Below are 16,115 nucleotides of genomic sequence, written 5' to 3'. Positions count from 1 at the left end.
CCATCTTGAGCATGGTACATCCCTTTTGGCAAAATTGTATCATCCTCACAAACATTTACCTTCTTGATTTGAGATTCATCAAACTTCTTCGTCAGCAAGGAAATGTTTGTTGCAAGTTCTGCCAATGTTTGCTGGGTGTCTTGGTTCTCCTTCACTATATTCTGGATCATAGCACTACCATACGGTACCACATCAGCACTGTTTGAGTGCCAAGCCTGATTATGAGTTGTCAGCTTTTTGAGTATGGTGGTCACTCGTCGGAAGGTCTTGTTCATAAAACAACCATTAGTTGCATTGTTAGCTACTGACTGTGTTACTGGATCTAACCCTCGGTAGAACTTCTCCATCAATATATTTTTCTAAAAACCATGACTCGGGCTCTTCTACAAATATTCCTTGAATCTCTCCCAGGCTTCATATAATTGTTCCCCCGGTCGCTGCTTAAACTCATAAATCTTGTCACAAATTTCAGCCTTCTTGCTAGGGGGGTACCCCTTTGTAAGAAAAGCAGTCACCATCTCTGCCCACGAAGTAATTGAATTTCTGGGCAGTTTCTCGAACCATGTTCTTGCCTCTTCAGCTAAGGAATATTTGAATAACCTCAACGGAATAACATCTTGTGGAACACTGTTCTGGATGTGATTAGCACACACATCCACAAAATTCTGCAAAGGACGTTGAGGGTCATTCTCGGTAGAGTTCCGAAAGTACCCCTCAAGCTTCAACAACTGGTATAGAGAAGAGTCAATTTTCACAGTATTAGCTCCAACCCGAGGCTGAACAATAGCAGATGCATAGTCCTCCTCTGGAACAAGATCAGCAAAAATATTCTCATCATCAGATTCATTCGCCTGATTGTTCAATCGATTCCCTTGGTTACCAGCACGTTGATTTTGCTGATTCTGATTCATGTTCGCCTGGTTTACACAGAGTAGCAAACAAGGTGTGATGGAATAAGCAAAAGACTTCAATCAAAGCAAACACTATTTGGTAATTTCAAAACCGTATTCCCCGGCAACGGCGCCAAAATTTGATACGCTCAAATTACACCTATTAATGGTATAACGCGGACGTTGTCAAATATAGTAACCCAACAAGGTTGGGGTCGAATCCCACAGGGAATATGGTGTGAAAAGGTTACTAAAGTCGTAGATGCTAAGTTCTAGGTCTAATGTCTTAATCCGATAATTTTGGTAAAATTTGGTTTTTCTAGAACTAATTTCTAAACTATTGCTTTGGTGGAGATTTATGGTAAAAGAAACTAAGGTTGTGTCCCTGTTAGATAGGGTGTATGATCATGGGTATTGATCTTGATATACTTCTAATGGATCATTATATGAATGCACTTAATCTCTATGTGAATCTCTACTATTTCCCAATAAATAAAGATTATGTCTTTCTATGATTTTTCCAAATATAAGAAAGTCACCATGAAGAACAATTAATCATGCCAAGTAAATTCGTCTTATTCCTAAGTGAATTTATTAAACAAAGTTTAAAGCTTTGAGTTGTTGTTAGTTATTCTTACCAACCCTAATTATTTTCCCAAATAAATCAAGGTTTATGGCTTTAATCAATGTTTGCAACCATTAATTATGAATGAAGAATGAAGAATAACTAAACCCTAATAATCCATTACGAATATATCAATCACAAACCCCAATCACAAAATACCCATCATTGGGTTCACAACCCTAGTAAGGGAATTTAGCTACTCATGACAAAGAACAAGAAATAAGAGATTGAAGAATTCATAATTGCTTACTTTGGAATGAAAGAGGAATTGATAATACTTGAATTGATGTTTGAATCTTCAAAAACTAGACAGAAGTTTGTGTTCTAAGTCAAGAGACAAAAATATAATAACTCATAACTATTAAAACCCTACAATGACTATTTATAAGTTTTGGAAATATAAAAGTTACAGATTTGCACTTTGGTCCCGTCATTACGAAATACGGTCCGTAAATCACTTTACGGACCGTAAAGTGGTTTACGCCCAAGTCATCTTCTCAGTTGTGTGCAACTTCACCCTTCTGAAATACGGACCGTAAAGTGGTTTACGATCCGTAAACTGCCTGGTCGTATTTCAACATCCAACACTTCGACTTTCTGCCAGATGCTCAACTGGTTAAATACGTGATGGAATACGGACCGTAAACTGAAATACGGTCCGTAAACTGAGCTCGTAAATCACCATCTTCTGAACATGCCTTTCTGGTTCTGTTATCCTTTAACACGACCATGGAATACGGCCCGTATTGTAGAATACGGACCGTAAACTGCATTTACGGCCTGGTTCTGCACTTCAACTGTTGTCATGTCAAATTTGTTCCTTCACCTGAAAAACACTAAAAAACACGTAAAATCACATAGACTTGCTTAAAAACAAGTAAAACTTATAGCCAAAAAGCATCGATTGTGGCGTAAAATCACGCCACATCACTAAGTAGGTACCCCTTGTAATCTGCTCAGATGACTCCGCCATTTCAGCTTCTGCTGGCCAGCAATATGAACTTGCAATGCAATTTCCCTCAGCATTTTGGTTGTTGATATAGCCTTCTGCTTGAACCTCCTGTTGTTCCTTTCCATCCACACATTATACACAGCTGCAGCAAACATAAATCCCAGAATTCCAGCTTTTGGTAGTTCCTAAGTTGGTTCGGCATCTATCGTGTCTCAGTATTCCAATTCCCTGTTCTTAAGTTGGTCTGTTGTTCCTAAGCTGTCAAAGTTAGATACAAGATAGTTAGAAGTAGTTAAAGGCTAGTTAGTTACTTAGTGAATTTACTAGAGGCTGTTAATCTCAACCATGTATTTACGATCTATATAAGTCACCTTTGTAATCACTTTACATACAACTTGAGTAATGCAATCACAGATTTCTCTCTTTCAATTCTCTTCTCCTTTAACTTTGAGTTCTTTATTTTCTTGTTCATATTGATCACAAGAATCATGACTGATTCTTGATTCAATCTCACATAATAACAACCCTTAATAGATTTTGACCAATAAATATAAATAGATAAAATATTACTTATAATTTGAACCGCTTTTAAACTTAATCCAAACACCCCAATATTCATTCTAATGTCAGGTGCATTTTTTGTTCGGATAGCCCTTCAAACGCACTGGTCTTTAATTTTTGTCCCTCAAATTGCTGGTCTTTAAATTTTGCCCTTCATTTAAAAAAGTGGACGAAAATACTTGGAGGTTCTGTGTTCGAACCCCTGCTCAGTAAAAAAAAAAAAAAATCGCAAGGCAAGTCATTCACGAAACCTCTACCTTAAGACCTAGCATTTGGCCAAAATTAGGGCTATTCGAGCAAAAGTTAGGGCTTAAGGCAGAGGTTTGCTTTAAGGCCTAATATTGGGCAACAGTTTGCCTTAAGACAAACCTCTGCCTTAAGGCCTAACTTTTGCTCGAATAGGCCTAATTTTGGGCAAAAGTTAGCCCTAAGGCAAACCTCTGCCTTAAGACTTAACTTTTTCCCGAATAGGCTTAGTTTTGCTACGAAACTCTGGCTTGCGATTTTTTTTTGACTAAGCCGAGATTCAAACCCAGAACCTCAAGATTTAGGCGAAGGGAAAAAATTAAAGACCAACAATTCGAGGGACAAAAATTAAACACCACCCACGAACAAGGGCCATCGTGCAAATTGCCAAGGCTAGCCAATGTTTTGGGCCCACTTTTTACACATAGTTGTAATTCTTTCTTTTTTTTTTTTTTTTTTTTTTTTTTTTTTTTTTTTTTAAAGTAAAGAAAGTTTCATACCTAGTACTCCATCCATTATCATCAAGTAATTCACAGTGCCATGTCTGTATTGACTAGAAACTGACTGATGGTAACAGAATAATTATATCAGTACTATTCAGTATTGACTTAGTGTTGAGATGACAAGCTTATTGTAGAAATAATAGATCCTCCAGATTCGATTGGTATCGACCTATACTATGTCTACTTCTTGGTTTTTAGAAGAAAAAAATTATTACGATATGTTATTATCAACAGAAGGTTCTCTTAGTCTTAGGCAAGGACGTTTTGTAAGTTTGTTGAAGGTGCCTTAAAAAATATAAACCTTCGGGTCTGGAAAAGTTGTATCACTTGTCATATCGGAGTAGAAAAATTTACTTTTTCAAATTTTTTAATTTTTAAAATTTAGGCCGAAGGTGCTTTACAAAGGATGAACCTTTCTCCAGAGTTTGAAATATCCACTGAAGGCTCATGAATAACAGAGTACCTTCAGTGTAAATATATTTAACGGACCGTTCGTTTTTAGACATGAAAATTGTACACTGAAGGTGCTCTACTAGGGGTGCGTTTTCACCATTGACAAAAATTCTGACAAATCGATTTGTTGAATTTGTTCCTCAAAGGACACCATTTCAGTCAAAAAGTCCATATACCGGCTATACAAAGAAAATAGGGAAAAAAACATTATTAGCCATTCCAATGATACAATATACTTTTTATAGCCCTAAACTACATATAGCCATAAACCTTGTTTGCAAGGACAACATACTACAATAGAAAGGAACTACCATGCCTGCCGTTTGCTTAGATCATGGAAATGTGATTTTGTTGAACAATTTCCCAACAAAAGATCCCAAGAGTTTCTCTAACAAATGAGTCGTATCATTATTCCAGATTTATTCAGGTGTACGTTTTAAAAAAAAATATTATACAATTTTTGTGAAAAAAATCACAACACCAGATTTGTTGTTCTCATAAAAACTTTTCTTTTGAGTATCAAGCACTCCATTGAAGGGTACCTGAACATACAATATATATATATATATATATATATATATATATATATATATACATACATGATATGCATTTAATTTATACTCATTATGTATACATGATCGATGTACGAAAGATGGACAACGTATAAACTGGGTATAAACTATTTATGGACATTATACATTCAGCCTATAGTGTATAATTCATGTATCTTGGGTATGTACTTACGATTTATGCACATTATACATTGAGCCTACAGAGTATAATTCATGTATCTTGGGTATGTACTTACGATTTATGCATATTATACATTGAGCCTACAATGTATAATTCTTGTTTCTTGGGTATGTACTTACTATTTGCACATTATACATTGAGCCTACAATGTATAATTCATGTTTTTTGGGTATGTACTTACTATTTATGCACATTATACATTGAGCCTACAGTGTATAATTCATGTATCTTGGGTATGTACTTACTATTTATGCACATTATACATTGAGCCTACAGTGCATAATTCATGTATCATAGGTATGTACTTACTATTTATGTATGAAAACTAATTGATTTTTTTTGTAAAAATCAGAAAGTACTCACCCGAAAATTTTGATAAGAATGGGGGGAATGTGGGTTTATGAATCCCTTATGAATATTGGAGAAGAAGAAGTTGTTTGGGGTTTTGGGAGGGGGGGAGGGGGTTGTAAGGGTTATGTAACGGGGAAGTTGTATGAGGATAAAACTTTTAACTTAAATAAGCCTAGAAAGAAGGAAAATAATGGCTTAAGTCTATTAACTATTTCCTAAATTGTAGGCTTGGATATTAATGATCCCTAAGTACTCTATTATTCGGCTAAAAAAAGAAAAGAACTATCCCCGTTTTAAGTTTTCGTTAGTTATGGGCTGTTATATGAGTTAATTTTTCAAGAAAAATAACTGTACCAAATGAAAATCTTTAGAACTATATATCACACCCGCAAACTCGGGTAAGACATGATTAATACCGAACTCTTAGTCCCTTGCTACCTATTGAACGAATCTCGAACTGTCTAACTGCAAGCTTTAACTGAACTTGATAATATTAGTTAGTAACATGACAACGATGGTACTAATTAATATATTATCACAAGTTAAATTACATCAATTATATGAAATACACAACTTCATTTCAGCATTTGCACACCTATAAAATAAAAGTAATCATTTATTTATAAAATCAGCTCCAACATTTAAAAAGTGCAATTAAGCACTTAATTTAATTCAGCTAAGCCAAATTGGCTCTATGAATAAAATTGTGATAAAAGCTCATCTTTTAGTAGTATTTTGAAAAAAAATAAAAAATAAAAGAGAGACAATTCGGATCGTGTCCATGTATGCTAGTATAAGCAAAATAACATTTTATTAGCTCGATACGAACTGAATTAACAAAGATTTGCCACCCTATATAGGACACACGTTCCACGAACTAATAAATAAGAAAAGAAAAAGAAATTATTCGCCACAGAGATCTGATCCCCTTCAACATAATAGCTTATCAAAATTTCTCTTAGTTTCTAAAGGCACAATGTTTTCGAATTTCGCCTGCTTTCCCAGTAAGGACTCCAATCTTCCCCATTTTCACCATCGATTCACCAAAATCCTTGAAGAAAGTTGATCCATGAGGTTTTGATTGGGACAACTAGGGTTGTTCATGATTTGGTTAAAAACTGATCCAAATCGAAAACCGAACCAAACCGATTAAATAAATCGACACCTTTCTGGATTTGGTTTGATTTGGTTTTAAATTTTTTAAAACCAATAATATTTGAGTTGGTTTTGGTTTTATTAAAATAAAATCGGAAAAAAACCGAACCGAACCGAACCGACAAATTGTATACATAATTTTTATAATTATATAACATAATATATTAAATTAAATAGAAATTACCATGAAATTCCCCAAATTTAGTCACAAATGTTTCTTCCATAAGGATTAGCCGATCTTTCTTGTGCCATAAAAAGATAAATATTCAAGAATCTTTAGCTTTTGAGTATTTTAACTTACATAGAATATATCATTAGACACAGGATAGTTAAATATATTTGATTTGTTCTGATTATATTTAACGAAATGATGTTACATTTACCTAATAAAAAATGTCACTTCATTTGTTTGTCTAATGTGAAGAAATAATACATAGTAGAAAAAGAAGGAAAGAGTATATATTTATGTATGTTTAAAACCGAATAACCAAACTAAACCGAACCAAAATCGACAACAACCAAACCGATAAATGTATTTTATATTTGATTTGGTTTAGTTTTAATATTTAGAAAACCGATTAAATTGATTTGGTTTTGGTTTTGACCAAAAACTGACCCGTGAACACCCACAACACATAATCTTTCGCTTGACTATTTGTAAGAAGAGCTGCATCAGATCCAAACAACCCTCTTCTTTTGGCAACCATAGTGTAATAATCAGTGTCGAAACTCTTGAAACTTCCGGGGTCCATTTCAACAATTGTGGTCACATCATTGGGCTTACTTTTGATCTTCAAACGATTAATGTAGTTTTGGTCCATGTTTGGGTCCATGTTACCTTTGCCAGTGAAATTGTACAAACGGCTTGGGAAGGAAAAGCAATGTGACATCCCAATAGTGTGTCCTCCTAGATGAAAAAAACACAAATTTTAAGGATTTAGTGTTACTTGAATTAATGTAACTCTTCAACATGTAGTGGTTTCGCTTTAATTCTGATTTATCTTATGCATCTTAGTTTAGCTAGGTATAGAGTTCAAAAAGTAAGAAAGACTTTTAAATCTTGTGTGTATTGTATCAAAATACCTTTTGAATCTTGTGGTCCTAAACATGTCATATGAGATGTTGGAAATTAAAAATAATCAGGTACAGAAAGTGATATTCTTTTAAATTAAAACGAAAAGAATAAATTTACCTGATAGAACAACATTTTTTTGGGTGGATTGCTCTTGTTTTGCGGTGGTCTTTAAATTCTGCCCCTCAAATTGGTGGTCTTTAAGTTTTATCCTTCGGTTGAAAAGGTGACTGAAAATACTGAGGTTCTGGGTTCGAACCCCCGCTTAGGCATAAAAATAAAAATAATTTCACAAGGCAAGGCTTTAAGAAAAGTCTGCCTTATGTGGCATAAGTTGTCTTAAGGCATAACTAAAGTCATGTCGGATCCGGCATATGTAGTTGCCTTAAGGCATAACTAAAAGTTTACCTTATAAGGCAACCTATGCTGGATCCGGCATGACTTTGGTAATGCCTTAAGACAACTTATGCAGTCTCAGCAGAGGTTGCCTTAAGGCATAAAAGTCTGCCTTATAAATTGCCTTAAGGCATAAGATTTATGCCGGATCCGGCATAACTATACTTTGCCTCAAGGCGCTTCTGCCGGATCCGGCATAACGTTCCCCAAGTCTTGCCTTGTGAAATTATTTTTTATTTTTATGCTGAAGCGGGGGTTCGAACCCAAAACCTCAGGATTTCTACACGAAGGGCAAAAATTAAAGACCAACAATTTGAGGAGAACAAATTAAAGACCACCTCAAATGAGGGGCATTCCTGCGAATTGCCCATAGAACAAGGTCTTTTACATTTAGGCCCAATGCACCAAATATTGTTTTAAGAGTAGTGAAGTTATCAAAAGGAGTTGGAGGGTTCTTTAAGGCCTCTGAGAGAATTGACACTCTCCCATCTCCTCTCCCTAAGGGGGCTTGCCAACTTGGTCCATTAACCTGAAACAATAACCCAAAATATGTATGTTCAAAGAAAAAATACAATTGAAATGCTAATAAATGGATTAAGTGCTAATTGATTAGTTACCAGTGAAAATGCATCACGAGCTGCTAAGGCCAAAATATCAGAGCAAGAGACAACGTCAGGGCACTCTTTCTCTAAAGCAGATTTAGCAGCATCTATTACTTGGAACCCTCTTAGGCTTTGGTTTGGAATTGCATATTTCTCCGCTTGATTTCCATTTGTTGAATTAAGTAGCACTGAGCCATCATATCCCTACAACAACAAGTAAAAGTAATCGTAAAATAAAATCAGTTACCTATTACAACTGGTTAAACTGACCCGGTTAAAAAAAAATCCTTACATTGACGATATATATATATATATATATATATATAAATCTTAATCTAAATATGATTTAGTGCATTAGACGTAAGAAAAAAAAAACAAACAATTAGTCAAGGCTTAAAATCGCGGTACTTACCCTAACAAAACAATCATGAAAATGCATTCGCAACAATGGGGCAGTGAGAGTAGGAGCACTAGAAATGTAGTGAGCTATTTGATTAGTTATGAATTTTGATGATCGACATATGTATCAGGGACTAGGTCTTTTATCAGGTCCCCTGGGCACTGTACGAACGTGACAACTGTAAAGATGTGGCACTATTCTGACTTGCAGAGCCACAGTGGGACAGACGGATCATTGTAACGTCTCTATATATATCACATGCCACTCACATGATCCTCACATGCTCTCATTGGTCCCCTATATAAACAACATGTTGGCATTTGTTTAACCTAGCACTTGAAACATATAATTCTCATTGTTGAAAAGAGCAGCCGCCACGGTTTTCTCTGAGATTTCAAGATCAAGACTAAATAACTCCAAGGACCAGATCCCAAGACTGAAAAGAGCAGGTTCTTTCTAAAAGGATAACACCTAGAAAGGATCTCTCATTGGCTGCTCTACCAAACTTTGAGGAAGGACAGTCAGCCACGAGACTTCCAAGGTTTAATGGAAAGTATTATGGATGGTGGAAAACTAGAATACATGACTACTTGATGGATGAAGACTCTGAACTCTCGGATATCATTCTCGATGGCCCTTTGGTACTTACAAAGACTGATACTGAGTATGAAAAGTTAGAGGTAAAACCCAGAAAAGAATAAATCGAAGTTGATAGAAATGCTGCTGAAAAAGGGTTCAAGGCAAAGAAGATTTTAATGTATGGTGTTGGACCATATGAATACAATCGTGTTTCATCTTGTGAAACTGCCAAGGAAATATGGGAAGCCCTTTTAACGGCTCATGAAGGAACCTCTCAAGTCAAGCAGTCTAAAATAGACATGTTCACCACTGAGTATGAACTATTTAGAATGAAGGATGATAAGTCAATCTAGGATATATACACTCGTTTCACCTCCATTATCAATGAGCTTCATTCTCTTGGTGAGATCATTCCAATCAACAAGCGAGTTTGAAAAATAATTTGTGTTCTACCAGGGTCTTGGGAGAGTAAAGTTAATGCTATAACTGAAGCCAAACATCTGGAGAAAATGACCATTGATGATTTGATTGGAAATCTCAAAACCTATGAGGTGAAGAAAAAGAAGGAGGTTGAAATATTGGAGCCAAGGAAAGAGAAGAACCTGGTCCTTAAAGTGGCTAAAAGTGACTCAAGGGGTGATGAATCTGATATGGCCTACATTATAAAAAGGTTCCATAAGATTATTCATAAAAATGGTGGGTTCTCCAAGATATGAAGCTCCAGCAAGAACTTCAAACATAATGACTTATGCCACAAATGTGGGAAGCCTGGTCACTACATTAAGTAATGCCCTCTTCACAAGCAAGATTACTACAAGAACGCTAACAAGGGAGTGAAGAGGAACCAGGTCCCTGATAAGAAGTTCAACAGAAGAGATATGGCTGACAACTTGGTAAAGCAGGCTCTAGCTGATTGGGGAGACTCCTCTAGTGAGTTTGAAGATGAAGATACAAGGGATACCTCTATGATGGCAGTAGAAGACGAACCTGCGAAGTATGAGTCTATCTTTGCACTCATGGCCAAGTCCGAAGATGAAGATGACAACGAGAATGAAGAGGTAAAAAAATATTCTCAAAAGAATTTAGTATCTCTTGCAAATATGCTGATTGATACCTATCATAGCCTTATTAATGAGAAAAATATCTTAAATGAAGAGATTGAAGGGTTAGAACAAGTAAGGGATGAAGAATTCCTTTGATGTCCAGAAAAATCTAAAAAAAATATTCTCAAAAGAATTTAGTATCTCTTGCAAATGTGCTGATTGATACCTATCATAGCCTTATTAATGAGAAAAATGTCTTAAATGAAGAAATTGAAGGGTTAGAACAAGTAAGGGATGATATGGTAGTAAACATTGTGGATCTAAACGAACAAATTGAAGTATTAACTAGGGATAATGCTCTGTTGATTAGTCAGATGAACAAATGGGTGAACAACCCTTCTAAGGGAAAACAAGTGGGCAGTGAGACTTATTTTGAGCTTGATAGTGAACTCAAAAAGGCTAAAATGAATCTCTCTATTAAGATAGAAAGAAATAGGCAACATCAAGAGGATCTAAGCCATGTGAAATCTGAACTTGATAAGTCTCTTCACTGGACCCGCTTTTCTGATAAAGTGGCTACTATGTGCAATGGTAATGATGGTAGATAGGGCATTGGTTATAAAAAGGCCAAGACCCCGTTCAATACTCACAACAAATATGTTTCTGTGATTGATAATTGGCTTTGCAACCACTATGGAAACACTGGTCATTACAAAAACTCCTACAAAGCAAGATTTCAGTCTATGCACAGAAACAGAGCTTATGTTGAAAACAAACCCAAGAATGTGGGACTTGGTCTCCCAAAAATGAAATCTGTGCTACCTGTATGGGCGAATAGATCTCTTAGTCACCTATTCTATGATTACAAGCAACCAAATTAGCTTGGGATCCTAAGACTAACAAATAACTTTGTTTGCAGGCTAGAGTGAGAGGGAGCAGTCAAAAATAGTTTGTAGATAGTGGCTGCTCAAAGCATATGACTGGAAGGATGGAAATTTTTTCTCTCACTCAAGGCCTTGAAAGGTGGGAGTGTGTCCTTTGGTAATAAGAAGAAAGGATATATTCTTGGTATTGGCAAAATTGGCAAGACACTCTCTTATGCTATTGAACATGTTTACTATGTGAAGGGTTTAAGCTACAATCTGCTGAGTATGTCCCAAATATGCGACAAAGGAAACAAAGTGGAGTTGTTGCCACATGTGTGCACTATCACTAATATCAAAACTGGAGAAGTCGTCCTAACTGCAAAAAGATATAAGAACATCTATGCAACAGATTTTGGCTCATCTGATTATGGTAATTTGATTTGTCTTAGTGCTGTGGATGATAATGCTGAGCTGTGGCATAAGATACTGGGACATGCAAGCTTTACTTTGCTGTGCAAACTAATGGAAAAGGACCTAGTCCATGGGCTACCAAATGTCAAGTTCAAAGATCACAAGGTGTGTGATGCATGCATAAAAGGGAAGCAAGTCAGGACCTCTTTTAAACCAAAGAAGGAAGTGAGCACCTCTAGGCCACTTCAGCTTCTTCATATGGATCTTTGTGGGCCTATGAGGATTCAAAGCAGAGGTGGAAAGAAGTACATTTTTTGTAATTCTTGATGACTTTTCAAGATTCACTTGGACCTTATTCCTAAGAACCAAGGATGAAACATTCCCTGTGTTTGTAGCCTTTGTCAAACATATTAAAGTAAAGTTGGGACACCAAGTTGTAAATATAAGATTTGATCATGGCACTGAATTTAACAATGCAAACTTTAATGAATTCTGTGTTGAAAATGAGATTAGTCACAATTTCTCTGCTCCCAGAACACCTCGGCAAAATGGTGTTGTGGAAAGGAAAAACAAGACACTTGAAGACATGGGAAGAACAATTCTGATTGCAAGTGATGTGGCCAAAATCTTCTGGGCAGAGGCTGTCAACACTGCTTGTTATTTGATCAACAGGTGCATGATTAGATCCTTGCTTGAAAAGACACCCTATGAGCTGCTAAATGAAAATAAATCCAAGCTGACTTACCTTAAGGCCTTCGGATGCAAATTCTTTATTCTTAACAATGGTAAGGAGGCCTTAGGAAAGTTTAATGCTAAAAGTGATAAAGGAATCTTTCTTGAGTACTCCTCTCATAGCAAGGCATACAAAGTTTTCAACAAGAGAACTCAAATTGTGGAAGAAAGTGTGCATGTGATCTTCGATGAGACAAATGAGTTGGGAAGTAAAGGGACACAAAATAGTGATACAGATGATGGAAACATCTCAATTCCAAATGAGGTTTTGGAAATCACAAATGGAAAAGCTGAAATGATGAATCAAGTTGAAGCAAGCAATGAAGTAGATGTTGCTCAATATCTAAATGATGCAAAGGTACCTGGTCCCTCCATCACTCCACTTGAGGCTGAAGATTTAGTAGTTGATGTTAAGTCAGGCACTTCTGGTGCTGATCAAGAAGTAGAGATCATGAATCTCTAGATGCGAATGATGGATCAAATGCGGAGGCGCCTGGTTCCTCAAGCAGTGAAATTCAAGTATCCAACTGGAAATACAAAAAATCTCACCTTCTTGAAAATATAATCACTCCGTTAAAATCCGACATCCAAACCAGATTTAAGGCAAGAAACATGTTTGCCTACTCGGCGTTTATCTCCTAAATTGAGCCCAAGAATATCAAGGAGGTATTGAAAGATGCTAACTGGATTAGTGATATGCAAGAAGAGCTTCATCAATTTAAAAGGAACAAGGCGTGACACCTGGTCCCTAGTTAGTAGACAGAACAGTGATTGGGACTAGGTGGGTGTTTCGCAACAAGCTTGATAAGTTTGAAAACATTACCAGAAACAAGGCAAGACTGGTAGTTCAAGGATATAATCAAGAAAAGGGTATTGATTATGATGAGACTTTTGCACTAGTAGCAAGGATGGAGGCAATCAGGATTCTAATTGCTTTTGCATCACATATGGAATTTAAATTGTTCCAAATGGATGTCAAAAGTGCATTTCTCAATGGATACTTGAAGGAAGAGGTATTTGTTAAGCAATCTCCTGGCTTTGAAAGTCATGATCATCCTGATTATGTCTTGAAGCTTGACAAAGCTCTCTATAGCTTAAAGCAGGCTCCTCGAGCATGGTATAAAAGATTGTCAAAGTTTCTTCTAGAAAATAGGTTTACAAGAGAAAGAATTGACAACACTGTGTTTCTAAAGAAAAGAGGGAAGAATCTACTGATTGTGAAAGTATATGTTGATGACATCATTTTTGGTGCTACTCTTGATTCCCTATGTGAAGAATTTGCTAAGCTCATGAGAAGTTAATTTGAAATGAGCATGATGGGTGAGCTAAACTTTTTCCTAGGACTACAACTCAAGAAATCTCAAAAGGGCACCATGATTAGTCAACAAAAGTACATCAAGGAGCTGCTTAAAAGGTTTGAAATAAAAAATGTGAAGCCTATTGATACCCCTATAGGAACTGCTACTATGCTGAACATGGATGAACCTGGTCCTTCTATGAATGAAACCATGTATAGAGATATCATTGGGTCACTGCTATACCTAACTGCTGGCAGGCCTGACATTGTATTTAGTGTAGGGCTTTGTGCTAGGTTCCAATCAAGTCCTAAAGAGTCTCAACTGAAAGTTGCTAAAAGAATATTGAGGTATCTTAAAGGTTCATAGGACCTAGTCCTCTTCTATCCCTCTGGAGACAATTTTGATTTGGTTGGTTATACTAATGCTGATTATGCTGGTTACTTGGTGAACAGAAAAAGTAACTCCGGTATGGCACATTTTCTGGGGTCATGCTTGTTCTCATGGGGTACAAAGAAACAGAACTTTGTGGCTCTCTCTACATGTTGGCATTTGTTTGACCTAGCACTTGAAACATATTATTCTCATTGCTGAAAAAGAGCAGCCGCCACTATTTTCTTTGAGCTTTCAAGATCAAGACTAAATAACTCCAAGGACCAGATCCCAAGGCTGAAGATGTCTTAAGTCTTATGTTGTTTTAGTCGTTGTCTTTTGGTCTAAATATTGTAAACCTACACTTCTTTTAAGAAGGGCTTTTGTAGGTGTTTGGTTTATTAAGTTTTTTGTGTAGACGCCTAACTATAGTTAGTTATGGTGAGTTGAAGTTCAGCTAGAGGTAGTTGAATTAGTTTGGGTCTTGGCTAGAGTTAGTCTAGTGAGTGTTTGCAATAGAGTTATTGTAAGGGAAGGAATTAGTGGGCTAATTCCTTGGTTGGAAAAGGCTTGTAATCTGAAAAAACGTTGCTCAGTTAGTGAAGTTGAAAATCCTACCAGTGTAGGTCATGGTTTTTAATCCCTTGAGCAAGGAGTTTTCCACGTAAACATTGTGTCTTGTTTACTTTCTGTTTTTGCTTGAGGGAACATATAAGGTACCTGGTCCCTTATCTGTTCTGGTGGATGCTTAGTTTCTATCACTGTTATTTCTTTCACAATTGCTTCCACATTTGGACATATTTTCTTGTAGAACCCTACTTCCACGCCTTGCGAATTAACAACTTCCATCACCAAAAAAAGTTGAACAATGAGAAATGAAAGAAATTTTATTTTTTCCATTATATTATTTGTTTTGGACAGAAGGTGGAGAAAATCTCACTTAAGTAACTTGTTTACTAGAAGTGATTGATGATTAGAGCACACAAATGCATGCCCTTTAAATGCTAATTGAAGATGGTGATCATATCAGTCCTTTGATTTGTTAAAATTAGTGGCAGAGCTGGCATATAATGGAAAGTTGGTTTTTATAATTTAGCAGTTAGCACCTTCTTAACTAAGCAATTTTTAATGTTCTTGTTAATAATTCAAAAATAAGATTAAGAGGAATATCAACTCTATTAAGTTACAACATGCAAGAATATTGCTCAAGTGCTCAATGCAATAGGTATGCAAAATCTATCAACAGTTTAGTCATCTATCTTCCTGACCTGTTTAGCATATTTGTTTTAGATAATATCGAGCTGCAGAAATAGTCACTTTAATAATATATCATGTCAAAATAGAGTGGAGTCGTATTTGGTAAGGAACACTTTATCCTTAATGTGAGATTTTTCAGCTCGATTTTTCATTAGTCAGGCTCCAAAAAAAAATATCAAACGCTAGGTGAACAACCAACAAAAAATGTGAAAATGGAGAAATGTTTTTTTTTAATCTTTCTTGTGGAGCCTTCTATAGTGAGCAATATTTTTTGGGCAATTCGCAGGAATGCCCTTATTTGGGCTGGTCTTTAATTTCTATCCCTCAAATTGGTGGTCTTTAATTTTTATCCTTCCCCTAATATCATGAGATTTGGGGTTCGAACCCCGGCTCAGTAAAAAAAATAAAAAAAATCGCAAGGCATAGTTTTTTTAGCAACCTTAGGTCTATCCGGACAAAAGTTAGGCCTGCAGGCAGAATTTTGCCTTTTGGGGTAGAGTTTTGGGCAAAACTCTACCTTAAGGCAGAATTTTACCTTCAGGCAGAATTCTGCCTTAAGCCAGAGTTTTGCCTATGAAATTTTGCCTTAAGGCAGAGTTTT

At 36.1% G+C, this 16,115-nt stretch overlaps 1 protein-coding gene and 1 non-coding gene across 2 annotated transcripts; one reads left to right on the top strand and one right to left on the bottom strand.

The window, feature by feature from the left end:
* Nucleotides 1-363: 363 nt before the first annotated feature.
* On the top strand, nt 364-470 carry LOC132638917 (small nucleolar RNA R71). The gene has a single exon (XR_009581975.1). It is a non-coding gene; the product is annotated as a small nucleolar RNA R71 (small nucleolar RNA).
* Nucleotides 471-6,292: 5,822 nt separating this feature from the next.
* LOC132638701 (peroxidase 27-like) lies at nt 6,293-15,157 on the bottom strand. Its single transcript, XM_060355494.1, has 6 exons — nt 15,016-15,157; nt 8,972-9,042; nt 8,575-8,763; nt 8,318-8,486; nt 7,116-7,393; nt 6,293-6,424 (listed from the first exon to the last, which is right to left on the bottom strand). The coding sequence occupies exons 1-6, from the start codon at nt 15,155-15,157 to the stop codon at nt 6,293-6,295; spliced, it is 981 nt and encodes a 326-aa protein (XP_060211477.1).
* Nucleotides 15,158-16,115: the final 958 nt, after the last annotated feature.

This window comes from Lycium barbarum, chromosome 4 (genome assembly GCF_019175385.1).
Source record: "Lycium barbarum isolate Lr01 chromosome 4, ASM1917538v2, whole genome shotgun sequence".
Taxonomy (NCBI): Eukaryota; Viridiplantae; Streptophyta; class Magnoliopsida; order Solanales; family Solanaceae; genus Lycium; species Lycium barbarum.
This window is presented reverse-complemented; position numbering and strand designations above follow the sequence as displayed.

Bases quoted from the DNA above. Each gene is read 5' to 3' on its own strand.
- LOC132638701 (XM_060355494.1), bottom strand. From the start codon at position 15,157: ATGGAAAAAATAAAATTTCTTTCATTTCTCATTGTTCAACTTTTTTTG. The intron at 8,764-8,971 runs GTAAGTACCGCG...TTGTTGTTGTAG, and splicing joins TTCATGATTGTTTTGTTAGG to GGATATGATGGCTCAGTGCT. The intron at 7,394-8,317 runs GCAGGAATGCCC...TTCATCTAGGAG, and splicing joins CCTTGTTCTATGGGCAATTC to GACACACTATTGGGATGTCA.